We start from the raw sequence: 24,641 nt of genomic DNA on the forward strand, positions 1-24,641 counted from the left end.
TTTCCGACTTCTGAGACGACTAGGAAATTGGCGACGAGTGGCCCAAGACCGAGTTGAATGGAGACGAGTGCTTGAAACGGCACGAGCCACCCCTGCTCTATGCTGAAGAAGAAGAAGAAGAAGAAGAAGAGATAACGTATAGTTCGATTTTAGAAACCTGACCTATTTAGCTTGAAAATTTAACAGCTTAAAACGTGAAATTAAATTAAAAAGAAAACTTTCCAATTAAATTCTGCTATGTATATTTATTCTTGACAGTTTTCGAGTTCGAAAACAGACACTGATAAGGCTTGCAAGTCATAGGCGAAATACGTATCAGTCAAGAATAAATATACATAGTAGAATTTAATTGCAAAAGTTTGCTTTTTGATTTAATTTCAGGTTTCGTATTCTACTAGGAAGCTCCAAAAACTTCAGCTTAAAACGAATCCCATGAACGCACGTAATTCATGTTCTAATTCCGACCACACAGCTGAAGTAGTCAATTTTAAGTTAAATAAAAAAATTGGTCAAAGCATTTAGATTTCCAGCAATCTATAGCGATTTCTATGCATGGCGTGCCAATAAAAATGAATAATAAACTTTCGAGTCGATCTCCTTAGCTTCGACTAAAATTTATGCGACTTTGACGGATGTGAACTCAACAGAAAAAAAACGGAACAAAAAGGAAAAAAACGAGATCGAAAGGAAAATAAGGAAAAATTGCGTAAGAAGAAAAATGGAGAAACTAAAACAGAAAAAGAGAAGCACAAGGCAACGAGACAGAAAAAAAAACTGAGAGAAAAACATAAAAACGAAAGACAAAAGGGATAAAATGCACGAGAAAAGTACAATGTGACAGAGAAGGAGGATATACTAACAGGAAGAACGGAACAGATGAAAGTGAAGAGGAGTGACAAGGGGGAAAAGGACGAAAACCGGGATTGAAAACTAGAATAAAGACAAATAAAGACGGAATAGAAAATGACTAAAAATGTGACGGGAAAAGACGAAAAACGGTGCTAGAGAAACAAAAACAAAAGGAACAAAATCAGAGGAGAGGACGGTAAAGGGCGAAAGACGGGATGGCAAGAACGGAACAGAGAAAAGGGAAAAACGAGAGAGAAAATGATGAAAATCGAGAGAAAATGCTGAAAAACTAGATAAATAGAGGGAAGACGAGACAGCAAAAGAAAAAAAACGTGACAGAAAAGGTAGGAAAACGGTAGAGAGAATAAAAGATAAAACGAAACAGATAGCAAGAGAAACCAAAAGGGAGAAGAAGAATAGCTGTTGAGTAGTAAAACCAACAGAGGAAATGAGTAAAACGAAATAAAAAGGCCGAATGAAATATTATAGAAGAAAGAAAGAAACCGGAAAATGGGACAGAAAAAGGAAATAAGAAAAACAGGAAAAATGGATCAAAGAAAAAGGTAACACGAGAAGACGAAAACGGGAGATAAAAAAGGAAATTAGTGAGGAAAGAAAAAAAGTACAGAAGAAAAAAACTGAAATGGGAAATAATAACAAAAAACGAGCGAAAAGCATGAGGAAAAAGAGGACTGCAAATAGGAAGGAATGAAACAAGAAACGTGCAGCAGAAAAAAGTAAAACGAGAGAAAGAGAGGAAAACGGACGGAAAGTGAGAGTAAAAACCAAAAAAAGGATATAGAAACGGAACAAAAAACGAAAGAAAAGATGGAACAAAAAGTGAAAAAAGTGACTGGAAAAAAGAAAAGGCAGAACCGAAAAGAGGTAAAACGTGCGAGAGACTAAGACGAAAACTGTCAATTATAATTTAATGTAAAACTTCGTGTCTAATTTCGTGTTCATTTCGTCCGGATTGAAATTAAATTTCAAAATCAAATTGGGCCAAATTCAAATCTAATTGAATGTCTCTAATCTAATTTAGAGGTCAAGTTCAATTTCAAGTGCAATTGTATGCCCGATTTTAACCGTTATGTGTTCGACAAAAAAAACACCTTTAAGTGCTCGACAAGGGTACCCGGGTACCCACAAATTGAAACGCTTGTACCTTTAGCAATTTTTGACCGATTCGGACACTTTTACCACCAAAAGATTCAGGAACTTATCCAATTCCATTGTGGTTATAACAGAGCCGGAAGTGGTTCATCTGGTTCCCGGAAATCCGGCAGTCCGAGGATGTGTTCCGGAATTAAAGCACTTTTTATATTTTTGGATGTAATTATAGTAATATGGGTGTCCAAAGTTCTTCCAATTACTCCGAAAGGTCATTCTTCATTGTTTTAAGACAATACAATAATATATCCTCGGAATGGCCATCCTGCGACAAGTTCCCGTGGGACCTCCTGTGGCCATAAAACTGTTTGGTTTGCAACACTGGCAATATGGGTGTCTAAATTCATGAAATTACTTCAGAAGGTCATTTTTCATTATTTTGATTCTATCTGATGATTTTGCCACGGCATGGCCATTCCGGAACATATTCCCGTGGGGCTTCACAGTTGTCCAAAACCAAAAATATGTGCGCATTAGAGTTTTGAGTGGGAAAAATGATTTTAGGTTTACGGAACCTTTGGGAGAGTTTCTTGAAATTAAAAGTTCTATCGTATGGTCGAATTCAAATTTTGAATAATCCCCCTAAAAGTGAAATAAAAAATTTATTTTTCTGCAGCTTCAATATAACACATTGATGAGTTCTGCAAAGTTTTAGAGCATATTATTACAAGAAATTTTGCTGAAGACCGTAACCTTCTATCTCCTCAGCGAAGATAGAAAAGTCCTATTTCTTATATGTGAATCTTCAAAATCAGTTTTTCTATTTTAGCATTTTTTGTAGTTGTTGTATGATTTTTTCAAGTTTTATAAAGTTGTACAAATAGCAAAGATACACAACTTTGCCAAATGTAGTATACCTCTATCTTTGCTTGTTTAGGAACTGTAAAGCTTTTGATATAAAAAATATTCTGATTTTGATCCCCAATTACGCGACTATGCGCAGACGGACACAAATGAAACTTCCTGACTTTTTGTAGTTTTTTATTTAATTTCAGATTCATGGAATGTAATTTGTATCTGTTTGCGCATAGTTGAGTAATTCGGGGTCAGATTTAGGGTATTTATTATAACAAAAGTTTTACAGCTCCTAAACAAACAAAGATAGAGGTATACTACATTTGGCAAAGTTGTGTATCTTTGCTATTTGTACAACTTTATAAAACTTGAAAAAATCATACAACAACTACAAAAAATGCTAAAATAGAAAAACTGATTTTGAAGATTCACATATAAGAAATAGGACTTTTCTATCTTCGCTGAGGAGATAGAAGGTTACGGTCTTCAGCAAAATTTCTTGTAATAATATGCTCTAAAACTTTGCAGAACTCATCAATGTGTTATATTGAAGCTGCAGAAAAATAAATTTTTTATTTCACTTTTAGGGGGATTATTCAAAATTTGAATTCGACCATACGATAGAACTTTTAATTTCAAGAAACTCTTCCAAAGGTTCCGTAAACCTAAAATCAAGTTTTCCCACTCAAAACTCTAATGCGCACATATTTTTGGTTTTGGACAACTGTGAAGCCCCACGGGAATATGTTCCGGAATGGCCATGCCGTGGCAAAATCATCAGATAGAATCAAAATAATGAAAAATGACCTTCTGGAGTAATTTCATGAATTTAGACACCCATATTGCCAGTGTTGCAAACCAAACAGTTTTATGGCCACAGGAGGTCCCACGGGAACTTGTCGCAGGATGGCCATTCCGAGGATATATCATTGTATTGTCCTAAAACAATGAAGAATGACCTTTCGGAGTAATTGGAAGAACTTTGGACACCCATATTACTATAATTGCATCCAAAAATATAAAAAGTGCTTTAATTCCGGAACACATCCTCGGACTGCCGGATTTCCAGGAACCAGATGAACCACTTCCGGCTCTGTTATAACCACACTGGAAGTGGATAAGTTCCTGAATCTTTTGGTGGTAAAAGTGTCCGAATCGGTCAAAAATTGCTAAAGTTACAAGCGTTTCAATTTGTGGGTACCCGGGTACCCTTGTCGAGCACTTAAGGGGTAAAAAATTTCGAAGCCCCCCCATTCCACCCCCTTAAGTGCTACATGAAAACTTATTTTATGAAAAGTTGCAATTCAACTAGTTCTTAGATGTCACAGAGTTTCAGTATCATTGATCAAAGAAAACTTTAGAATTTCGTACTTTGAAAGCTGAAAAGGTACCCGGGTACCCTGTCGAACACATAACGGTTAAGCTCAATTTTACGTTTGAGTTCCAATTTCACAATTTGATTTGATTTTTACAATTTGAGTTCCAATTTCATATCTAATTCCATGCACAACCTCAAATCCAATCCAAATACAATTTAAGTCCAATTTCATATACAAATTCAATTCCAATTTCAAGTTTCATTTCGACCTTAATTTCAAATGCAATTTTAAGTCAATGTTCAACTTTGATTCCAAATTTAATTCCAAGTCTAATTCAATTCCAATTTAAAAAATTCAAGTTCAATTTCAAATAAAAACGTCAAAGTAAAACTTTAGTCCAAATTGCTATAAATTTAAGTCTACTTTTTAATTCAATTACCAGTTCAAGTTGAGCTGAACCTCAAGCCCAAATTAGCTCAAATTCCAGTCTAATTTAATGCCCTATGTTGTGTTAGATTTTACGTCCAAATTCATCTCTAATTTCTAATCCAGTTCCAAGTCTAATTTCTAGTTCAATTTCAATTTTAAATCGTGCAAGCAACCGAATATCCGGAATATTCAATACTTAGTTTTATGATTAAGTAACAATTGATTCGCCATCATTCGATTGTTGCGTTTTTTCAGGCCAAAACATTCTTCTGAAAGGTCGGGTGCTCTACCTTTTACTCATGCCTGGGCTCGACGCTAGTGAAGACGATTAATCCCGGAAACTGTTCACGATGATATTAACAAGGTTAGACTGCGAGGTAATGGACGATGAAACCTACGTCAAGGTGGACTTCAAACAGCTTCATATAAGCCATATAAGGCTGGCAGCATTTTCAACTGCAAACATTTTCAAAATGTAAAACTTTAACAAATCTATTTCGGCAGGCCTGTGCCTGTGGCTTTAAAAATGACACTTTCATTGAAACCAGCTCTGTGAACAGTAAAATGGTGTGGGTTGCCGCCAATAATGTCCAAGCCGGGCTTGAAGTCTTGCAACACGCCAAAGCTACAGCCAATTGAGAAATATTGAATTTGATGATGAACCTGAAGAAGATCTAAAAAAATATCAAAAGCAAGAAGTAGTGGCGAACTTGCGTTTTGCTGTGAACAAAGTGAACGAGGTATCTGGGCAAAATCTGACGGCAGGAGTTAATTGATAGGCTCTGCAATTCGGATTCACTAAATTGGGTGCAAAATGGGATTGCAATTGGGATTGGGATTGAAATTGCAATTGGGATTGGAATTGGGACTGGGATTGGAATTGGGATTGGAATTGGGATTGGAATTGGGATTGGGATTGGGATTGGGATTGGGATTGGGATTGGGATTGGGATTGGGATTGGGATTGGGATTGGGATTGGGATTGGGATTGGGATTGGGATTGGGATTGGGATTGGGATTGGGATTGGAATTGGGATTGGGATTGGGATTGGGATTGGGATTGGGATTGGGATTGGGATTGGGATTGGGATTGGGATTGGGATTGGGATTGGGATTGGGATTGGGATTGGGATTGGGATTGGGATTGGGATTGGGATTGGGATTGGGATTAGGATTGGGATTGGAATTGGAATTGGAATTGGGATTGGGATTGGGATTATTGGGATTGGGATTATTGGGATTGGGATTGGGATTGGGATTGGGATTAGGATTGGGATTGGGATTGGGATTGGGATTGGGATTGGGATTGGGATTGGGATTGGGATTGGGATTGGGATTGGGATTGGGATTGGGATTGGGATTGGGATTGGGATTGGGATTGGGATTGGGATTGGGATTGGGATTGGGATTGGGATTGGGATTGGGATTGGGATTGGGACTGGGATTGGGATTGGGATTGGGATTGGGATTGGGATTGGGATTGGGATTGGGATTGGGATTGGGATTGGGATTGGGATTGGGATTGGGATTGGGATTGGGATTGGGATTGGGATTGGGATTGGGATTGGGATTGGGATTGGGATTGGGATTGGGATTGGGATTGGGATTGGGATTGGGATTGGGATTGGGATTGGGATTGGGATTGGGATTGGGATTGGGATTGGGATTGGGATTGGGATTGGGATTGGGATTGGGATTGGGATTGGGATTGGGATTGGGATTGGGATTGGGATTGGGATTGGGATTGGGATTGGGATTGGGATTGGGATTGGGATTGGGATTGGGATTGGGATTGGGATTGGGATTGGGATTGGGATTGGGATTGGGATTGGGATTGGGATTGGGATTGGGATTGGGATTGGGATTGGGATTGGGATTGGGATTGGGATTGGGATTGGGATTGGGATTGGGATTGGGATTGGGATTGGGATTGGGATTGGGATTGGGATTGGGATTGGGATTGGGATTGGGATTGGGATTGGGATTGGGATTGGGATTGGGATTGGGATTGGGATTGGGATTGGGATTGGGATTGGGATTGGGATTGGGATTGGGATTGGGATTGGGATTGGGATTGGGATTGGGATTGGGATTGGGATTGGGATTGGGATTGGGATTGGGATTGGGATTGGGATTGGGATTGGGATTGGGATTGGGATTGGGATTGGGATTGGGATTGGGATTGGGATTGGGATTGGGATTGGGATTGGGATTGGGATTGGGATTGGGATTGGGATAATGATAGGCATAGGAAATGTAGTGTCTGAAGTTAAAATTTAATGTGTTTTTTATTGTTATTTAATGTGGTTTTAACCAATTGGTCATTTACCAACGGTTTAGAACATTCATTTGCTCAACAAATATGATCAGTGTTAATTGCTAATTGAACTTTAGAGGGTTGCTAAGAATCTTCGACAGATTCATAATTTTCATATATCAAGAGATAAAAAAATGTAAATATTTTTAAGAAAACTTAAATTTTATTGTTCTTCTGAAGTAAAATAATATCTGATGTTTATTATTGCCTATTATTTAATGTCATATTTGTGTCTATCAACTGCAAATTAAGTCAAATTTCTTACTTAACAGAGTTAATGCATAATTTCATTTGGGGTTTAGTCACCGTAATCGTGAGCGTTTTGTTGCTAAAATGTCGATGCTTAATGTAAATTGTAAAACACATATAACATCACTGTTGGCGCGGACGGTTTATTGAAGTATACTTTAGCCTTTGGACTTTAAGCAATAGCCCGTGGTAGATCAACTGATCTCGGGGTTGCTTGCGGGACTAAGTTCTTTTGTTAGCGATAGCCCGATTGGGGTCGCATTAAACGCACAAAGTCAGAAGTCTAAATGGCTTGCTTTATTGTTTGAAAGGTTAGCTTTTATAGTTAAATTTTGGTGGAAAATATCGGTAATGCATATCGATATTTTCCTTATTCTAAATGCATTCTTAAAGCTAAAAAGAGATAGACTACTGGGACAGAAAGATTCATTGTTCGATACATTGGGTTCTGGAATTGTAATTCGAGTCCTTACACCGAGTCACATATGCCACCGAGCGGTCGGAGAGCCAGCTCAGCGAAATGCGTGCACTTGTGAAGTGTATGCATGGCGCTGGTGCTTGCGTTCGGTGCCCGCCGTGTGTCTCAATACGATCGGAGTTGTCTGTTTTGTTTTGCTTGTTGCATAATATTTATTTACATGATGTTGTGCATGGCTAGGGTAGAGTACGGATAGTACACACAGTTGTGTTGTATATAGCAATGTTGTAACTATGTCAATTTATATTGCAGGCGTCTGATGAATGAGTTAATATTTCCCCAATGAAATGTAACACATAGTTTGATATTATTCCGAATATTTTTTATTCGCTTAAACTGCAGTGTTTCAGCAGTGTCGAACAAATTAAACAGGACCGAAGGCAATTTCGCAATTTTTAATGAAATATGTAACTACTCTTTGTGACACGTTCGGCCAGGGAACCCAGAACAATGCCGATTAAAGTGCAACAAAAAAATTAGTGCAAAACGATTTTAATAATTTCATTTTTTGCCACCGCCTGTAAACAGCGAGCATGACGGTGCAGGTGTACACCTTCCGCCACACATCCATAGCGCCGACCGTCATAGGAACTTATCGACATGGCACTATGCTTCACAAATTAAATTTGTTCAAACACATTTTTAATTAAAACAATTTCACCAAAGTCAACACGAAGCATAGCGGTGAAGACAAAAAATATAGCTGAACTTTTTTTCTATCAACACTCTCTCATGGCCTATGCCGGCGGCGGTTATGATGTAATAAGTTACTGCGACTTCGAGCAAAAAGATTCGTCATGTGAAAAACTCGTACTAGGTACTGCTTTTAGGTACGCCATTCCGCAATGTTTCATTTTTCGAACAGCGAGGGTGGATTGAATCGTTGAATGGTTGAGCACACACGGACAATAAATTTAATTGCGATAGCAAAATAATGAATTACGTCTTATGTTCTGTTTTAATGCATGGGATGAAAATATTCAGAACAAGAACCAGAAGAATAGCAAAAATATTCCACTGTAAACAAATCTATTTTTCATTTCTATTCCATTGGATGCCAAGGATTCAAAACAATCACAAAAAAATTGTTTATTCAAATTTACTAAGAATAGCTCAACAAAATCTTAGTACTCCCTAGCAAACTGTGCGGGCTGTAACATCAGTCACTGGCTCCGATCAGGGTCAACCAACGGCAGCTCCCGTAGTGGAAACATTTTGTCGCCAATGAAAGCTTGGTTGCGTACGAGGATGAATGGGAAAATTTCGCGCTCTGCCGAAGAAATTACTCAGCCGTGAAGCGTAAGTTTCTTTCATCATTTTTTTCTTCTTGGAGAATGATTTACCTCCGTTTGCTGCTGACCGACTCGGGCGAAATAAAAATGTTATTTTACCGCTTGCCAGGAAAATTGCCTTCCGGCATAGAACCTCAGTTAATTAGCGAATTGGAAACTCTGCGTAAAGAAACGGTTTCTGTGGAATATTATGAGCACCAATGTATGGTTCCAGTGCGAGTTTTGCTAATGACATCAAACGAAAATGGTACACTAAAGAGTGTTATAATAAGAAAAAAAAACTTACATCTGAGCCGCGAGCCCAGTTGGCAACAACGGTGTTGCAGTGCATCGGTTGAAGCCGGAAGCACGGTTGGCCACGTTCCCGGGACAGCATTTCTAGTTCCTTCGATAAGCCTTGACACTCGTACAGGATCATGTGGTTCAGAAAGAGGACACTTGTTGACGAGTCGAACACCGGTTCGTACTGAAAATAAAAAGAATCAAGAAAATAATCAGCTGTGGAAAATAAGGTTAGTCGTCTCCATTGAATACTAGTTCAATGGTCAATGGTAGCTTTCTTGTGTGATAAACTACTTGTATGGATAATAACTGTTTGTTTTTACGTTTAAATCTTAAACACTGATAAAAAGATTACCCTTTGATTAAAAAGTTGAAAAATAATAACGACAAGAATTGACAACAATTTTATTCATAAGGTTCCACTCTAAGCCTTGTTCAGGCCGACTCTATTTGTCTGTAATCCTATGTCGTACATTCGATGCACACATCTTTCCAGTTCATTTCCATCATCAGAAACGAGCTCTTTATTCCTTTCTATCCTCTTCAAAGGAATGTCACTTCCCGTTCAATAGATTTCCCTGCAGATTTCGTTACTTCTTCATTCCAAATAAATGGGACGGAATTGATTTAGAAATCTGCTGAATACAAAAAAAAAGAAACTTTCACTTTTTACAACCTTCATCACCGATCTACGCGAAGTCTCTCTATGCTCACCTCGAAGAGGAACGCATGAAGATGACTAGCTCATCTCCATTTGCTGTTTCATGCCATCATCGGTAGTGGGGCTAAATCTACGAAGCAACGCACCCATACCTACACATATGCAGAATGAACATTCCCTCGGCTTCGGTATTTTAGTATTTTTCAATTCAGATACACCATGTTTTCTTGATAACTTGAAAAGCCGGTCCCAGTATTCACATTTTCATTTATGTAAATTAGGCGACATCGAACATTGCCATTGACGACGAAGACTACGACGTCGACTACGAGGATGATGATGATGATGACGATGATGATGATGATGGAGACGTTGATTGTGGCATCGAGAGAAAAAATAGGAATATTTCTGGTCCTCGTAGATGAACTGATAGCAATTTGCGATTCCAATAAACTACACCTAGTCTTATCTCTTTTGTCTGCAGTTTCGTTTTCGTCCCCAATCACTTCTGCTCATTTTGATTCGAAATCCTCGGGGCGACCGTAAGGGTAAGATTTTGTACCAGACAATCAATCTTCCTGTTTTTTATCTGACTTCCATTCAGTTACATAGTTGTCTGTTATCGCAGGTTTACATAAAATTATTTAGAATATTGCAATCGTAAGAAGTTCTCCGTTTTGAAACTAAACATCTGCTGGAAGTATTTTGTTTCGGTTCATTTACCAGCAAAATCAGCAAGAAAAACTAACCACAAACGAGAAAAGTTCAAATTATTTGCGGGTCAGATAGGAAAGAAGAGATTATAGAAATTTTCTAATTAAAGTGAAAATAAACGGAGACATTTGCATAGCTTTTATCAGGGAATTCACTGCTCGGAATATGCAGACGACTTTCGAAAGCAGGCATTTCCCCAGAGCCCGGTCGGTGCGGTGTGGCATCAGCAATAACATTTTTGCAAACCGGGCAAATCATCGCATTCATCCGAAGCACGGGGTACGGGAGCGCCCTGTTGTGGTTTGATGTTTTATCAGTTTCGCAGTGCGTTTCAGTTACATGCGACCAGCAGCGATGTCCGACGCTGGCTGGTACTTCCGTTCTCAAATGGAATCGCATCGCTTGCTGACCAAGCCGGGCCAACATCAAACACACAGTCCGCAGAGCACGTGCAATTTGTGCTGAATATGTGCGAAGGAATCTGCATTGTGTCTCCTCGGAGGTTCGAATTCAGTGTAACACATACTTGCGATAAGAGCCGTATGCATGCTTCCGGAGAAAAGCGCAAGGTGTACTGAATTTTATTTCGTAATACTGTAATTTTTACTCTATTGCTGACGTTTCAATAATCAATTTTAATCAGTATACAATCTGAAATGTCATTCGTTAACAGAAATCTTAAAACAATGTAATTCAAATGTAAAAATAAAAAAGAGAAGAAATATGACATGACTCAAGCTCGTATTTGTCCAATAAGCCATATCTTACCTAAAACTATCTTTCAGTTTCAGTCATTCATAACAAGCGTGTCTGCTATGCCGTTTTTGGGAAAAATGACGCAGAAAACTTTTGGTTTCAACAGGATGGTTCTCCATGTCACACTGGCTTTTAACAAAACTATAGCTGTCGCGCACTGATTGCTCACCTTCCAGTCGTTTTGAATTATTTAAAATTATTAAAGTAATGGTATGCAACTTTATTGCTATAAAAAGGTACCGACCCATGAATTAATATGGTCTCATGCCATGAGAAGAAGGTAACATCCCAAGCAACAATGTGAGTTTTATTGTACTCTTATGGTGATCTTCAAGTGTAATTTTGGTCTTGAATGCCATCATAAGAGTGTAATAAAACCCAAATTGTTACTTGGGATACGTTGGAATGTCAATGCAAATAATGCGGTCCAGAAGCAGTATCAAACAAATCCTAAATCCTCAAGGTAGCAATTCCGGACCGCTACTCTTTAGAAACACCTCAACCAAAGCAAAACATTTAACCAAATGTGCTTATTAACCTTGGCATACGGTTTTTGAGAACCTTGGTACATAAACGCGATAAACTTTCCCGAAGGACTAGTTGACCTCGATACCTTTGAAATTTCTCCAATAATGGTTGTTGAAGCAGCACGTAAATAGAATCGATCCTTCTCCTTTGGGCCCGATAGAATTACTTCCGTTATTTTTTGCAGCTGCTCATCAGAATTATCTATGAAACTGTGTCGCATTTTCAACAAGTCCTTAACGCAAGGCCAAATTCTAGACATCTGGAAACAATCCTTCATATTTCCCTTCCTTAAAAGTGGTGATCGCCGAAATGTACGGAACTATCAGAGGTATTACAAGCTTGTCTGCCACCTCAAAACTTTTTTAAATCACGAAGAAGAACTATATATCCACCTGCCAGCACGGGTTCATGCCTGAACGATCGGTATCAACTAACCTACTCGATTTCGCCTCCTCGTGCACCGTGCACTATGCAGTGACTTGAAAGCTGGATTTGACCGTATCGAGCTCCGCATCCTTCTACGAAAACTTCAGCGACTGGGTGCATCATAGCGGCTATTGTCGTGGATGGGTTCTTATTTATGCGACAGAGACCAGTCAAACTAGTCAAAGTGTTCACCGATAAAGCTGGTGTTCCCCACGGAAGCAACATGGGACCTTGACTTTTTATTCCATTTTCAATGACGTAGCTACACTGCTTGAAGCCGGATGCGCACTTGTATAGGTTGACGATCTTAAATTGTTTCTGGCCGTGGGCTTCATCGACGATTGTCGCCGGTTGCAAGGATTACTAGTTGTCTTGGTAAACAGGTGTAAGTTGAATTATTCGATAGTGAGCACAGCAAAATGTGAGCATTCCATTCCACTGCATCCAGAGCCTAATTATCTTCGGCTATAACATGACGGGAATGCTCTCCGAAGGATAGATCAGGTTAGCGACCTTGGCATCGTACTCGATTCCAAACCTACGTTTAACTTTCATCATTCTGCTATTATTTCGAAATTATCCCGACAGGTTGGGTTTATTGCTAAAATTGAGATGATGAGAGATGATGCCTCTGTACTGACTTTGATATTTACTCATCAGTTATCAAAATGGTTTCCAAGCAGTACAGAGACTATAGATTACAGAAGCGACAAGGTACTCAAAAACCGCTTCTGAATTTTGAATCAAAGCGGAGAGTTATTTATTTATAATGATTCAAAATTTAGCGGTTTTGAGTACCTTGTCGCCTCTGTAATCTATAGTCTCTGTACCAAGCAAGAGGACACAACCCATCAATATTTTGCTCGTGCATGGCAAAAATCCATACAACATGCAAGTTGGGCTGACCAGACCAGAATTTGCGAGACTATCTGGGTTTCTGAATAAATTTGATACATAAAGCTTAAATCATTTAGAAACGGTGCATTTTTGAATCCCAAGCAGCAATTTGAGTTTTATTACCCTCCTCTAGTGGTTTTCATCACTTCAAAACTCCGAGCAATCCACTAGAACCTTCTGATGATCGTTATAAAATTTCCTTCCGATCAAGTGGTCCACTCTTCAGAACTTTTGATAATGAAATTAATAAAACAAATAAATCAATTATGCTTTTCCCTGCTTGACAGCTACCACCATAATTTAATGAGGCTTTTCGCTTTGTTCGACAAAGCTATAAATTCTCCGATAGTATAAATATTACATTTTCAGCAATTTCCACAGTTGTGCAGCATATGCGCATTAAATTTTTAAAGTTTAATAAAATAAATTTACTTAATCAGTTAATCTCAATTTGTAGTAAAATTATTTTATGGGCTTCCTGTGACTTTGCTTTGATGATTTTTTGTTTGCGGGTTATTGTTACTGGGTTTCTAAAATAAACATTGGAGTATGGCAATAAAACAATGTTGTCGGTGTTGAACTGCAATATTCTTCCAAATAGCAGCAATAAATTTGTTTGGTCAGGGTGTCACCATATTAACATTACTAGAAAATTAACAGATTATTGCGGTGTGACAAGTCATTATAAGAAATGACGTAGTCAACTAATTTTATCGTGGAGATATAAGCAACCACAAAGAATTTGCCATCATCTTAGTATTATGTAATACCATAATAAAACCAAAAGATTAATACCACAACAATTTTTTTTATAAAATCAAAGTAAAACCAAGTGACTTTGGAATTGTTACTTGGAATGTGTATAATTTTTTAACCGTTCTTTTAATCGAAACACTATATAAGGATAAAACGTAGGTAATCATGTTATATTTCATGAAACGGAAACATAGCATTCATCGATATTTCGAAGAAATTCTACTTATTTACTGTTGTTACCGCTCAATCACCAGCACACGTCTTCTTCAGTCACGAAGTTGGTCAGCCGGTTCCTCGAATCGGACCAATGTTGCTGGTGACGGCTCCCTCCAACTTCAGCTGCCGTTTCATCAATACTCAATATTTGAAATTAAATAAAAAAGAAAACTTATCCAATTAAATTCTACTTTATATAATTCTTCGCGACTGTAGTTCGAAAACAGACACTGATAAAGCTTGCAAGTTGTAGGCGAAATACGTATCTGTCGTGAAGAAATATATATATAGTAGAATTTAATTGGAAAGGTTTTCGTTTTTATTTAATTTCAGGTTTCGTATTCTACTAAGACGTCTCAAAAACTGCACTCAATAGTTCTCTATTGGACGGACGCTAGGGAAAATTTAGTGGACTCACAATCAGCCCTGTTGAGATGAAGGGAATTCTATTGTCGTTGTATCATTGTAGCACGCCAAAGTAACAATTTGGGTTTTATTACACTCTTATGATGGCATTTGAGACCTAAATTGGTACTGAAAGGTGCAATAAGGGTACAATAGAACTCACGTTGTTGCTTGAACGTTCTTGCTGTAATGACTTCTACGCTTGCCACGAGCAGTGTTCGAACAAAATTGAAAACCCTCCAGGAAGACGAATATAAAACGCATTCAGTGCATAAAGTTTTATTCCTGGTAGTATTCTTTTATCTGTCACCCCATGGACATGATTACTGAAGACAGTCTGCTTGTCTTTTTCGATTTTCTACCCTCAAAACAATTCATTCATGAATTGCACTGCTGAATGATTCCTTGACTAACCTGTCAGGCAATTTTCTGGCTTTCAACTGAAATTTTAGATCTCAAAGTTTAGTTTTTTAAAAGTGCCTGCTTTTTAAAATCAACCAAAACCTGCCTTAAGGACAGTAATTAAAACTTCGGAGCAATTTTTACGTTTATTGTGATTTCGCTTGGCGTTGTCGGCAGTTCAAAATGAACGAAAGATTCACATTTAATTTCATTCACTCGAGAGAATGAATGAATGTAGAAAACTCGAGCATGAACGCAAGTGATTCGCTCGTTGGTTTCAGATTGGCTATGCTGAGTTCATTTCATCTGTATCAGAAAAAGCAAAGAATGAGCTGTATATTGCATCAATACAAGCGTATTGCATACATTGAATATGAGTTTTCTAAGCATGAGCCACGAGCAATGGAATTTGACCCTCGGGTTTTTGTTAAATTGGAGCCATATTGTTGCCTCGTAACAAGGTAGTGACTTCAAATCGCACCGAAAAACAAAATAAGACGGCAAAAATCCGTCCCGGTAGCTGTACAGGACGACGCTGGCGAAGCTCTATTGCGTGGTGATGGACGACGAAGGCAGACATTAAACAGAGTTATGACTAGGAGTTTCAATCGACAATGGGAAAGAGAAAAGTTGCGAGTTTTTTTTTCAAGCATATGAAACTGTCGAAGTTCGCTCAAAAATATCTGGATTAGCAACCGTGATCATCAATCAGGAAATGCTCATCTGGAAAAACGTCTGCTGCCTTTCCTGAAGCAACACGATTGTTCCGTGCGGTTTTAGTTGGATTTGGTATTTTGCTATCCTAATAGCCCGGTAGTCCAGGTGGAACTGGAATTAAAAGTTTAACTGAGTATTTTTTCCAGTATTTTATACTATTTCAAATTTGAAATTGAGATTATTACAAATAAATGAACCAGCATTTGCTTTGTTGGTGTCGAAAAGAAGAGCTTTTTTGTTCTTGTTAGTTTTCAGAGACATTCGGTATAATCGAGTTGTCACGTTTTTGTCTCTTAAACAAGTGAGAGGAAATCGAAAGGTCTGGATCCTACATGCCCCGGTTCAGATTTCATCTGACCGATCAAATGTTTTGCGTTGAAACCGACGCTCTTCATTCTGAGTTTTCAAAACATTTGATTCTCTTGTGCTGTCCAAAAGCAAATCGTACACCCATTAACAGCTTTCACAGTCCTCAAACACAAAAAAAAACATAAATTTAATTATTTTCCTATCACTGCATACCGGTCCGCGCACACTAGAGAGCGCAAAAGATTCATTGCACAGACAAATCTTTTCACTCTACACTACCGGGGAAAATCGCTTCGAGCGAAAAAGCATCAACGTTGTAAATATACTGGGAAGTATGTACAGGTACACCCCTTTCCTATGCATCCCCGCACATACACGGCATGCGAACGCTTGCTCACTCGAAGCGAGCTGCTCAGCACAAACAGCAGAAGAAAACCGAAAATTGAAAATTTAATATCCTGTCGACAAATACCGTTGAATTTACTCTGACAGTTTCGAACGCACAGATCCAGTCAACCAACCAACGCAACGAAGCGGGCTGAGCTGTGAGGTAAGGTGTGGACCAGCAGCGCAGCTCATTTCTACATTCGGAATCATTTGGTGTAGGTTCCTAGTTCCTACATATATGAGTTCGCTATACACTGCACTATAGGTTTCATTTCGCTAGCAGGTAAAGTCACACAAATGCAGTCGCAGTTTGTAGGTTCGAACGAATGTTTTGTCCTAAAGTGCAACACAGACGAGGACACATAACGGAAAATGCATTTTCCTTTTGAAGTTTGAAACTTCAGTGGTATTTTTTTCAAATTTGGGGATACTAAATACTTCTGCACTGTTTGATACGTTGTGATCCGCCTGTTATCATGTGGACTGTTGAATGCAGAGCCGTCCATAGCACCAAACAAGCATTGCAAGAGCAATGCGGTTCTGAGAGCCGGAACAACCTTCATTAGACAATATTTGGACCTAATAAAGTAAAATTGCTGCAAGCAATTTCATTCATGTTATTAAGAAATGATGATCTACTGACCAGAACCCATATATGAAGGCAAAGAAATGAACTTTCAGTTTGTTTGCTATGAAATTGCAGTTTCTGTGTAAGGATGTTGTATTCAATGGGATTGCTTTGAGGCGTTTTATCGGAATAAATGTTGTATAAGCTTTGCTATATTTTCAACCGGAGGAATGTCTACTTATAATGGAACAAATCGATACTCTGACGAACCAAGTGTAACAGAGCAGCCCTCGGGCTAGGTTCACTTCCGAAGCAGCAAACTTTCCGCTCCCCGAAGGGTTTGTTCAAGTAAGAATCTTCGAATATCATTTGTCGGTAGTGCAGTCTCGCTGATTTTCATGTTCATCTCAGTGGCGTTCGCGGAAAGCAGACAGAGAGTAGTCAATTTTGAGACCCGGAGGGAAAATGAATTTATTGCTTATTGTTTTTTCGCCCCACATTGGCAGTGTCGCGCCGAAGAGCAAATATTTAGGTTAAGGATGTAATAATCCTCCCTTCTGGGAGGAAGCGCGTCCCGGTAGGTAGACCCGTCAAACGCTATCATGTACAAATTCAATCTCAAGTGATGCCGCAGTTCCCCCTTTGTGTAGTCCGTTTGCTGTCGTTGCAGTGCATGATGGAATCAGATTTCCAATAATTTCATCTAGACGTTTTTTTCCTCTCCCTTTTCTATCAGCTGGAATGTGTTTTACGAAGTGGCGGTGATTTTGTATAGCTAAGGGTTTTATTAAGCTCGAAGTATTCGGATGTCTTGGGGTGAATGTACCACGTGCCACAATTAAAAGAGGGTGCATTGTTACTTGAGTAGGAAGAGACGCATTTATCTCTAAACGGTAATCTGCATAAACATGGAGTGCTAGGATAATCTTATCTGATTGCGTGTTTCAGTTAATTGAATGTTATGAAAGGCGATCTGAATTTTCAATTGCCTATGGTTGTGCTATTGAATTTTTCCAAAACGTTTGATGTTTTTGTTTGGAGATTCAGTCTTTTAGTAGTAAACTAGCTAAATCATAAAATGAATTTATATTTACTGATGGATATTCTAGTGCTATCACTGAATTTATATTTCTGTTCGATTCTCGCATAAGTTGTGAAAGTGTGTAAAAGATTGTATTGAGTTCTTGAATTTTACTAAATAGATCTTGCCTTAACTATAGTTGTTATCGGAAATGTGTAAAAAATGAAAGTTTACCAATGAATTGAGAAGAATATTGGATTCTATTACAATAACTTTTATAAAAAAGCAAAGCCTAATTGTTACAGTCCGTTGTCAAAACTTGACGTTCTTTTCCATGCGACAGATTTTGCAGCCAACTGTTAGGGTACAAGACAAACGCGAGGTTAGTGCTATGCTCCTATTGACTCTAACAGCCCCTTCGAGATTCGTACATACGACGATTGGCTTATTTACTGCAGTGTGAAGAATTGTGGACTAAAACAACTCGAGTTCTGCAACTCGCAATTCCGATCAACAAATGCCACAATCTGGTCAAACCAACAAAATAAATTCCAGATTTCTTATCTCTGATTTTACCTCTAAAATCACACCGAAATCTAACACAAGCTGATTACTCATCCCATTTTCGCGGGAAGCTGCCCACCAATTGCAACAGTTTTTCTCTGTGCCAGTTAAACGCTACCGACAACTACCCGAATATTGTTTCATTTACACACGTTAAGGCAAACCCTTTAATATACTATAAATACTAGGATGCCACAGGAAATCTTCTGGGTGGAAGAAGTAAAAGGCAATCTTACAAATATAATTACCGTCGGCGGGCAGCCACGTAACCAGAGGTGGGGGCCAGGAGCCCTATCTTGGCTCCTAATACGTTACATGCATATCTTACTGCTTACACATATAATACATTACAATACATTTAATGTATTGTAGTTCTAAACGAAAAAATATGCATATAAAACAGTTAAAATCAAAATTGGGCCCCCGGGCCCCCCCTTCTGGCTACGTGGCTGTCGGCGGGAGAGTGTTTGTGAGCTTTTCGAGGGACAAAAGTAGATATGAGACTATCTAATATAGGGGTGTGGTAGTAATTTAATTGCAAAAACTATCAGTTTATCAATCGGTAAATGCAATTCATTAATTTAGTTTTAGTTGGATGATAACAGATTAAATTCCATAATGCGTCGGGTGACTGAGATAAGCTATCAACGCAATCCATAAACTAATAAATATTATAAACTATCAATTCATAATCTATCAAAACAATCGTATCGATTAATAGGTAGATCTTAGGCGCTCTATTTCGTCGTAAAACAACAGACGTCAAAATTTCTATTGGGAAGTATTTAGTCGAATTCACAATTAGATAAATTTGAACGTAAATTAAGATTTGAGCTGGGAAAAGCTCATGGCCAATCCGTGTTAAAGTTGAGCCGGCGAGAGGGCCGAGGCCAACGTATATTAAGATTGTGCCGGGAAAAGCCTATAGTAAAGATTTGTTAGGGCTGAGTCGGGAAAAGCACAAAGCCAACACCTATGAAGATAGGGTCAAGGTGAGTCTAAAGCCAATGTTATGAAAATACTGTACCATTGAATATGACTATTGACTTTGACATTGATATACAATATCAATGATAAGATATGATAGATATTGGGACGTTTCTATCATTTCTTCATTCTTCTACATTACTAAAGAGAGCGATTTTCCCTGTATCTGAATTGACTAATTTCAATATAACTCCAATCAAAGGTAAGGATACTCTGAATCTCCGTTAACAGATTCAACATCAGCTACATTCGAACTATCGTTGACAGCCATTCGTAATGCGGTTTTGTCTTTAGATACATCTAAATCCAGTGGGTCTGACGGAATCTCAAATAATTTGTTGAAAAATTGTGCAGATGTTTTATTATTTCCACCACGCAGCCTATTCAGTGCCTTGTTAACAACAGGTTCATTCTCAAAGTTATGGAAAATCTCGCACATTATACTAATTTACAAAAAAGGTTCTAAGCTACCCGTTGAGAACTACAGTGGAATTGCCATTCTCTCGGCCATACCTAAAATGTTTGAATCTCTGGTATATGACCAATTGTATCTTGTAATTGAACCAAAAGTTTCAAGTTTTCAACATGGTTTCCCTAAAAAATCGCCTACGACTTGCAGGCTTCCTCAGTGTCTGTTTTTGAACTCGAAAACTGTCAAGAATAAATTTACATAGTAGAATTAAATTGGATTAGTTTTCTTTTTATTTAATTCCAGATTGTGTTTTTTTTATCGACTGGATTCAATTGTAACTGTTAATATTCGGCAGGGCAGTCTTCGGAGAAATTTATCAAGACTGAAGTTTGATGTTTTCCCGACGTTTCGACACTTTGTTGGTGTCTTTTTCAAGGGGTACTGTGGTAAAATACATCAATAAAAAAATACACGCTTGTTTACGGTGTTTGGTGTATTCGTGATGTGACACATTTCTAGAAATGGTACTGTGTGTGATCGGTAGCTGTGATCTACTATGGACGTTTGGCTTAGATTGAATCTGTGGTTGTGTGTGATGCAATGTTCTAATAGGGCTGTCTTTTTTCCTAGTGACCTGATTTCGGAACTGGTATTTGTGTGACTCATTAGTGTAGCTTCCAATTTGTTTACATTCGACTGATTGCCATAAATTCTAGTTTTTAGCTTGTTTTTCGTCATCCCAATGTAGCAACTATCACAGTTGTTGCAGGGGATTTTGTAAACGACATTGGGTTTGTCTAATTTGTCTACCGGATCCTTCACGTTGCTGTGGAAGTGTTTTATTTTCCTGTATTGCCTGCTAGCTATTACTAGTGTAGGATGATCTTTCGTAAGGATTTTTGTTATTTGGTTAGTGACCTTTGGAACGTATGGAATGGATCTGTAAATTTTTGTTGCGGTGGATGTTGCTTCTAGTGTGTCGTGATTTGTTTTCGGCATATTTATCTGGTCGGCGCTAGTGGTTCCTTGTGGTGATCGATCTCTAGTTGGTAGTTTGTTTCCTTGCTCTGGTGTTTTTGGTGGATTATCCGATGCTGCTGGTTGACTTTCAGGTGGTGAATGGACTGATGGGACGGCTGGCAGTGATGGCTGGCTTTGATGGTTTCCAGCGGGTGGTTGGATTTCAAGAATTTGCGGTTCTGTGTACGGAGTTTGTGCATATGATGATGAGTATAGAGTTGCGGTGTCAAGCGGTGTTTCTGGCGGTGATGGTTTATTCTGCATGGTGGCTGGTTGGGTTAGACTTGGATCCGTAGTTGATGCTGAATTCATGACTGGTTTGTTGTTGTAGGTGTAGATTAGTCTGTTTATCAGCGTTATTGGATAGCCATTCATTTTTAGTTGCTCTTGAATTGTCTTTTTAATCTCGCTTTGATTTCTAGACCGTGATAAACGACTGACTCGACATATGAAGTTGTTGGCTACATTTATTTTGTGTTTGAGCTGATGGCAGGAGTTATAGTGGAGCATTCTTCCGGAGAATATGGATTTTTGGTACCAGTCCGTACTTAGTGTTTGGTCGTTGTTGCGTATCACCATCATATCTAAATAAGGTAACCGGTTATTTTGTTCAACCTCCATGGTGAATTGCAACCTTTCTTCATGTTGGTTGAATTCATTCAGTACATTTTCTTTTTCATTTTCTGGTATGACGAGGAACAAATCGTCTACATATTTTCTAACAATTGGTATACTGAAGTGAAGGTTTTTCGTAGCTTGATCCAGGATGTTTTCAAGAACTATGTCAGCTAGAATGGGTGACAGGGGGCTACCCATGGCGGTTCCGAAGGTTTGGAGGAAATACTGTTTGTTGTACTAGAAATAGCTGGCTTTCATGCATAGATCGACGATTTTTAGGAACATTTCTTGATCGATACGGGTGTTTATTTCTTCCCAACGTTCAGTTATGTTTTTTAGCACTAATTCGCGTGAGATATTAGTGAACAGAGAGACTACGTCTAGTGATATCATGATATAACCCTCAGGAATTGTCACTGAGTTTATTTCTTCGCAGAAGTCAAATGAGCTACGTACATTGTATTTACTGTTGAGGGATGTCTGCAAGATATTCGTTATGTATTTGGCTAAGTTATATGTTGGCGATGTTATGTTGGGAATCACTGGTCTTAGAGGAAGGTTGGGCTTATGTGCTTTTGGTTGACCGTATATTCTTGGGCAGACGGCATTGTATACGGTTAATTTTCTCGCAGTTATTTGGTCTATTGACTTGTTCTCCTTCAGCGTCTTAACTAAGCCGTTGGTTTTCGTTTGGAAACCACTAGTTGGATCTCTACTGACACATTTGTACGTGTTACAATCCTCTACCAGCGCTTTCATTTTTTCCCCGTGGTCCGTTGCAGACATAATTACAGTTCTGTCGCTGGACAGAATGCAAATCTCATGAATTTGGCTGTTATCTTTTCTGCTTTCATACAGAATTTTGATGCGGAGGACTGAATTTCTGCCTTTGGGTTAAACCGATTCATGTAGTTTTGTGCAAAGTGCAATTTATGTAAGCAACTTAAAAATAACATTAAAAATGTATTTTACCACAGTACCCCTTGAAAAGGACACTAACAAAGTGTCGAAACGTCGGGAAAACATCGAACTTCAGTCTTGATAAATTTCTCCGAAGACTGCCCTGCCGAATATTAACAGTTTAATTCCAGATTTAGTGTTCTACAAGGACGCTCCAAAAACTTCAGTCCTTAAAAAATGTCCAACGTAATGAATTTTGCCGAATTTGTTTCGAGAATGGATGATAGATGGTTATCAAGCGGATACAATCTACACTGATATGCCGAAGGCTTTTGCTGTAATTAATATAGATGTGATTACAGTTACAGCTGCGTTACCAAAATATGTAGTATGTGGAAAGAATGCAAGCGATAGATGATTATTTAAGAAATTGACCGCAATAAGTTAAGATCGCAATGATGAGAGTAAATCAATGTCGTTTCCTGTTTGGTCTGGTGTACCTCAAGGGAGCCATCTTGCACCTTTACTTTTCGTTACAATAATGAGCGACCTTCTGAAACTGCTTCCCGATGTTTACGTTTTGATTTATGCCGACGATGTTAAGATTTTTCTCTACTTTAAGATTGTCGTCTACTTCAAGATAGTGTGAACCTGTTCGTCGGTTTTTGCGGAATGTTTGGTCTCAAAGTGTATATAATGAAGGGCAGCGTGGTTTCGTTCACTCGAAAAGGAAACAAATTGTTGTCTGAGTATCTAATAGAAGTGGACGTAACATCCTAGGGTGTGTGTATGTGATCTTAGAGTAGGAAGCTCAACTTCGCCATGTTGAAAAGATAATATCAAAGGCAAACTCACTGATTGGTTTAATCAAACGCGTGGAGATCTGAATGGCCCGTATACTATCATTACTCTATATAATTCCTTAGAACGCAGTGGTATTGAATACGCGAGCATAATATGGCACCTATGCATAAGTGCATAAGAAATGAGCCGAATCCAGAAAAAAATTACATGCTACCCTGCCCTTCGAAATTTAGGATGGTCTGAAGAGATACCCGATTACAAGTCGTTATACCTGCTGATTGGAACGGAAAGCTTACAGAGGATCTACTCAGCGGCAGGTATAGCTCGCCGTATCTGTTGAGTTAGATAACCGTGTGCAATGGACGTTCTTCGTTGAGCCGGGTTAGGCCATTACAATTGACAAATAGAGTACAAAATTATGCTAAAAACGAACCAGTATACAGAATTATGTCCATATTTAATATCCATCGAGATATTGTTATCGCTCTTAAGACAAAGCAGCAAATTAAACTTAGTTTTAGATTGTCATATATAAATTTTATGTGATAATCAATTAATTTTAATGATGATAACTAGAATCCACTAGAGTCGCTTTTTACGTGGTTTGTTTTTTACGCGACTATTTTTACGCGAATTTCGGAATTTACGCGTGTTCGGAACTTCCACGAATGTCGGCATTTACGCGGTTTTGATTTACGCGGAACGACGTCGACGTCGTTGAAAATAGCGAGAAAAGCAGCGGGACCATATTGCTACCCTGCGGAATCTCCAGTCATGTTCGTTAACTGCGAAGAACCACAGAACCAAGCTTCACACGCAGTACTCTTCTGCGTGAGTACGAGCTTAGCCACTGAATTCTTTGTTGTGATGCTCCTAGCTGGGTAGGGGAACTGTGGGTAAGACGAACAGGGTGGGTAAGACGGACAGGTGGTTGATTCTACCAGTTAAGCATTAAAATTCGTAAATATTTTGATGGGCATCCAACCGTCTTGCTATCTCATGATGTCTGAACGTTCCCATCATCATTTAGAACTTTCAAATTTTGATAAAGTACAAAAAACTGAAAATTGGAAGTGATTCTGCGTTTGGATGTAACTTTTTTGCCATCGAAATTAAGCTTTTTGAGTGGTTTAATTCTAAATTTTTAACCATAACATGAAGTATTTCGATTTTATACCTTTTCAAGTAACGTCTGCATTCAAATAATACGTAATTTCATTTGCGTATGAAAAATTGTGAACGCTAATGATGGGGTGAACGTATAATGATGGGGTGAAATGGACAACTGCTAGTGTGGGTAAGATGGTCAGTGAACATATTATAATAAAATTGTGGATTTTGCTTCTTAGTGATATCTCAAGCATATAAACGAAAATTAAACCGGCAAACGTGA

General features: G+C 38.5%; 1 protein-coding gene across 1 annotated transcript in view; it reads right to left on the reverse strand.

Annotated features, from left to right (window-relative positions):
* Positions 1-24,641, reverse strand: part of LOC128735328 (MOXD1 homolog 2-like) — a 148,989-nt gene that overhangs the window by 52,210 nt on the left and 72,138 nt on the right. Inside the window, exon 4 of the mRNA XM_053829819.1 lies at positions 9,185-9,364. Coding sequence (XP_053685794.1) covers positions 9,185-9,364 — 180 coding nt within the window. The remainder of the gene's footprint in view (positions 1-9,184; positions 9,365-24,641) is intronic.

The sequence above is a fragment of the Sabethes cyaneus genome, chromosome 2 (assembly GCF_943734655.1).
Source record: "Sabethes cyaneus chromosome 2, idSabCyanKW18_F2, whole genome shotgun sequence".
NCBI lineage: Eukaryota > Metazoa > Arthropoda > Insecta > Diptera > Culicidae > Sabethes > Sabethes cyaneus.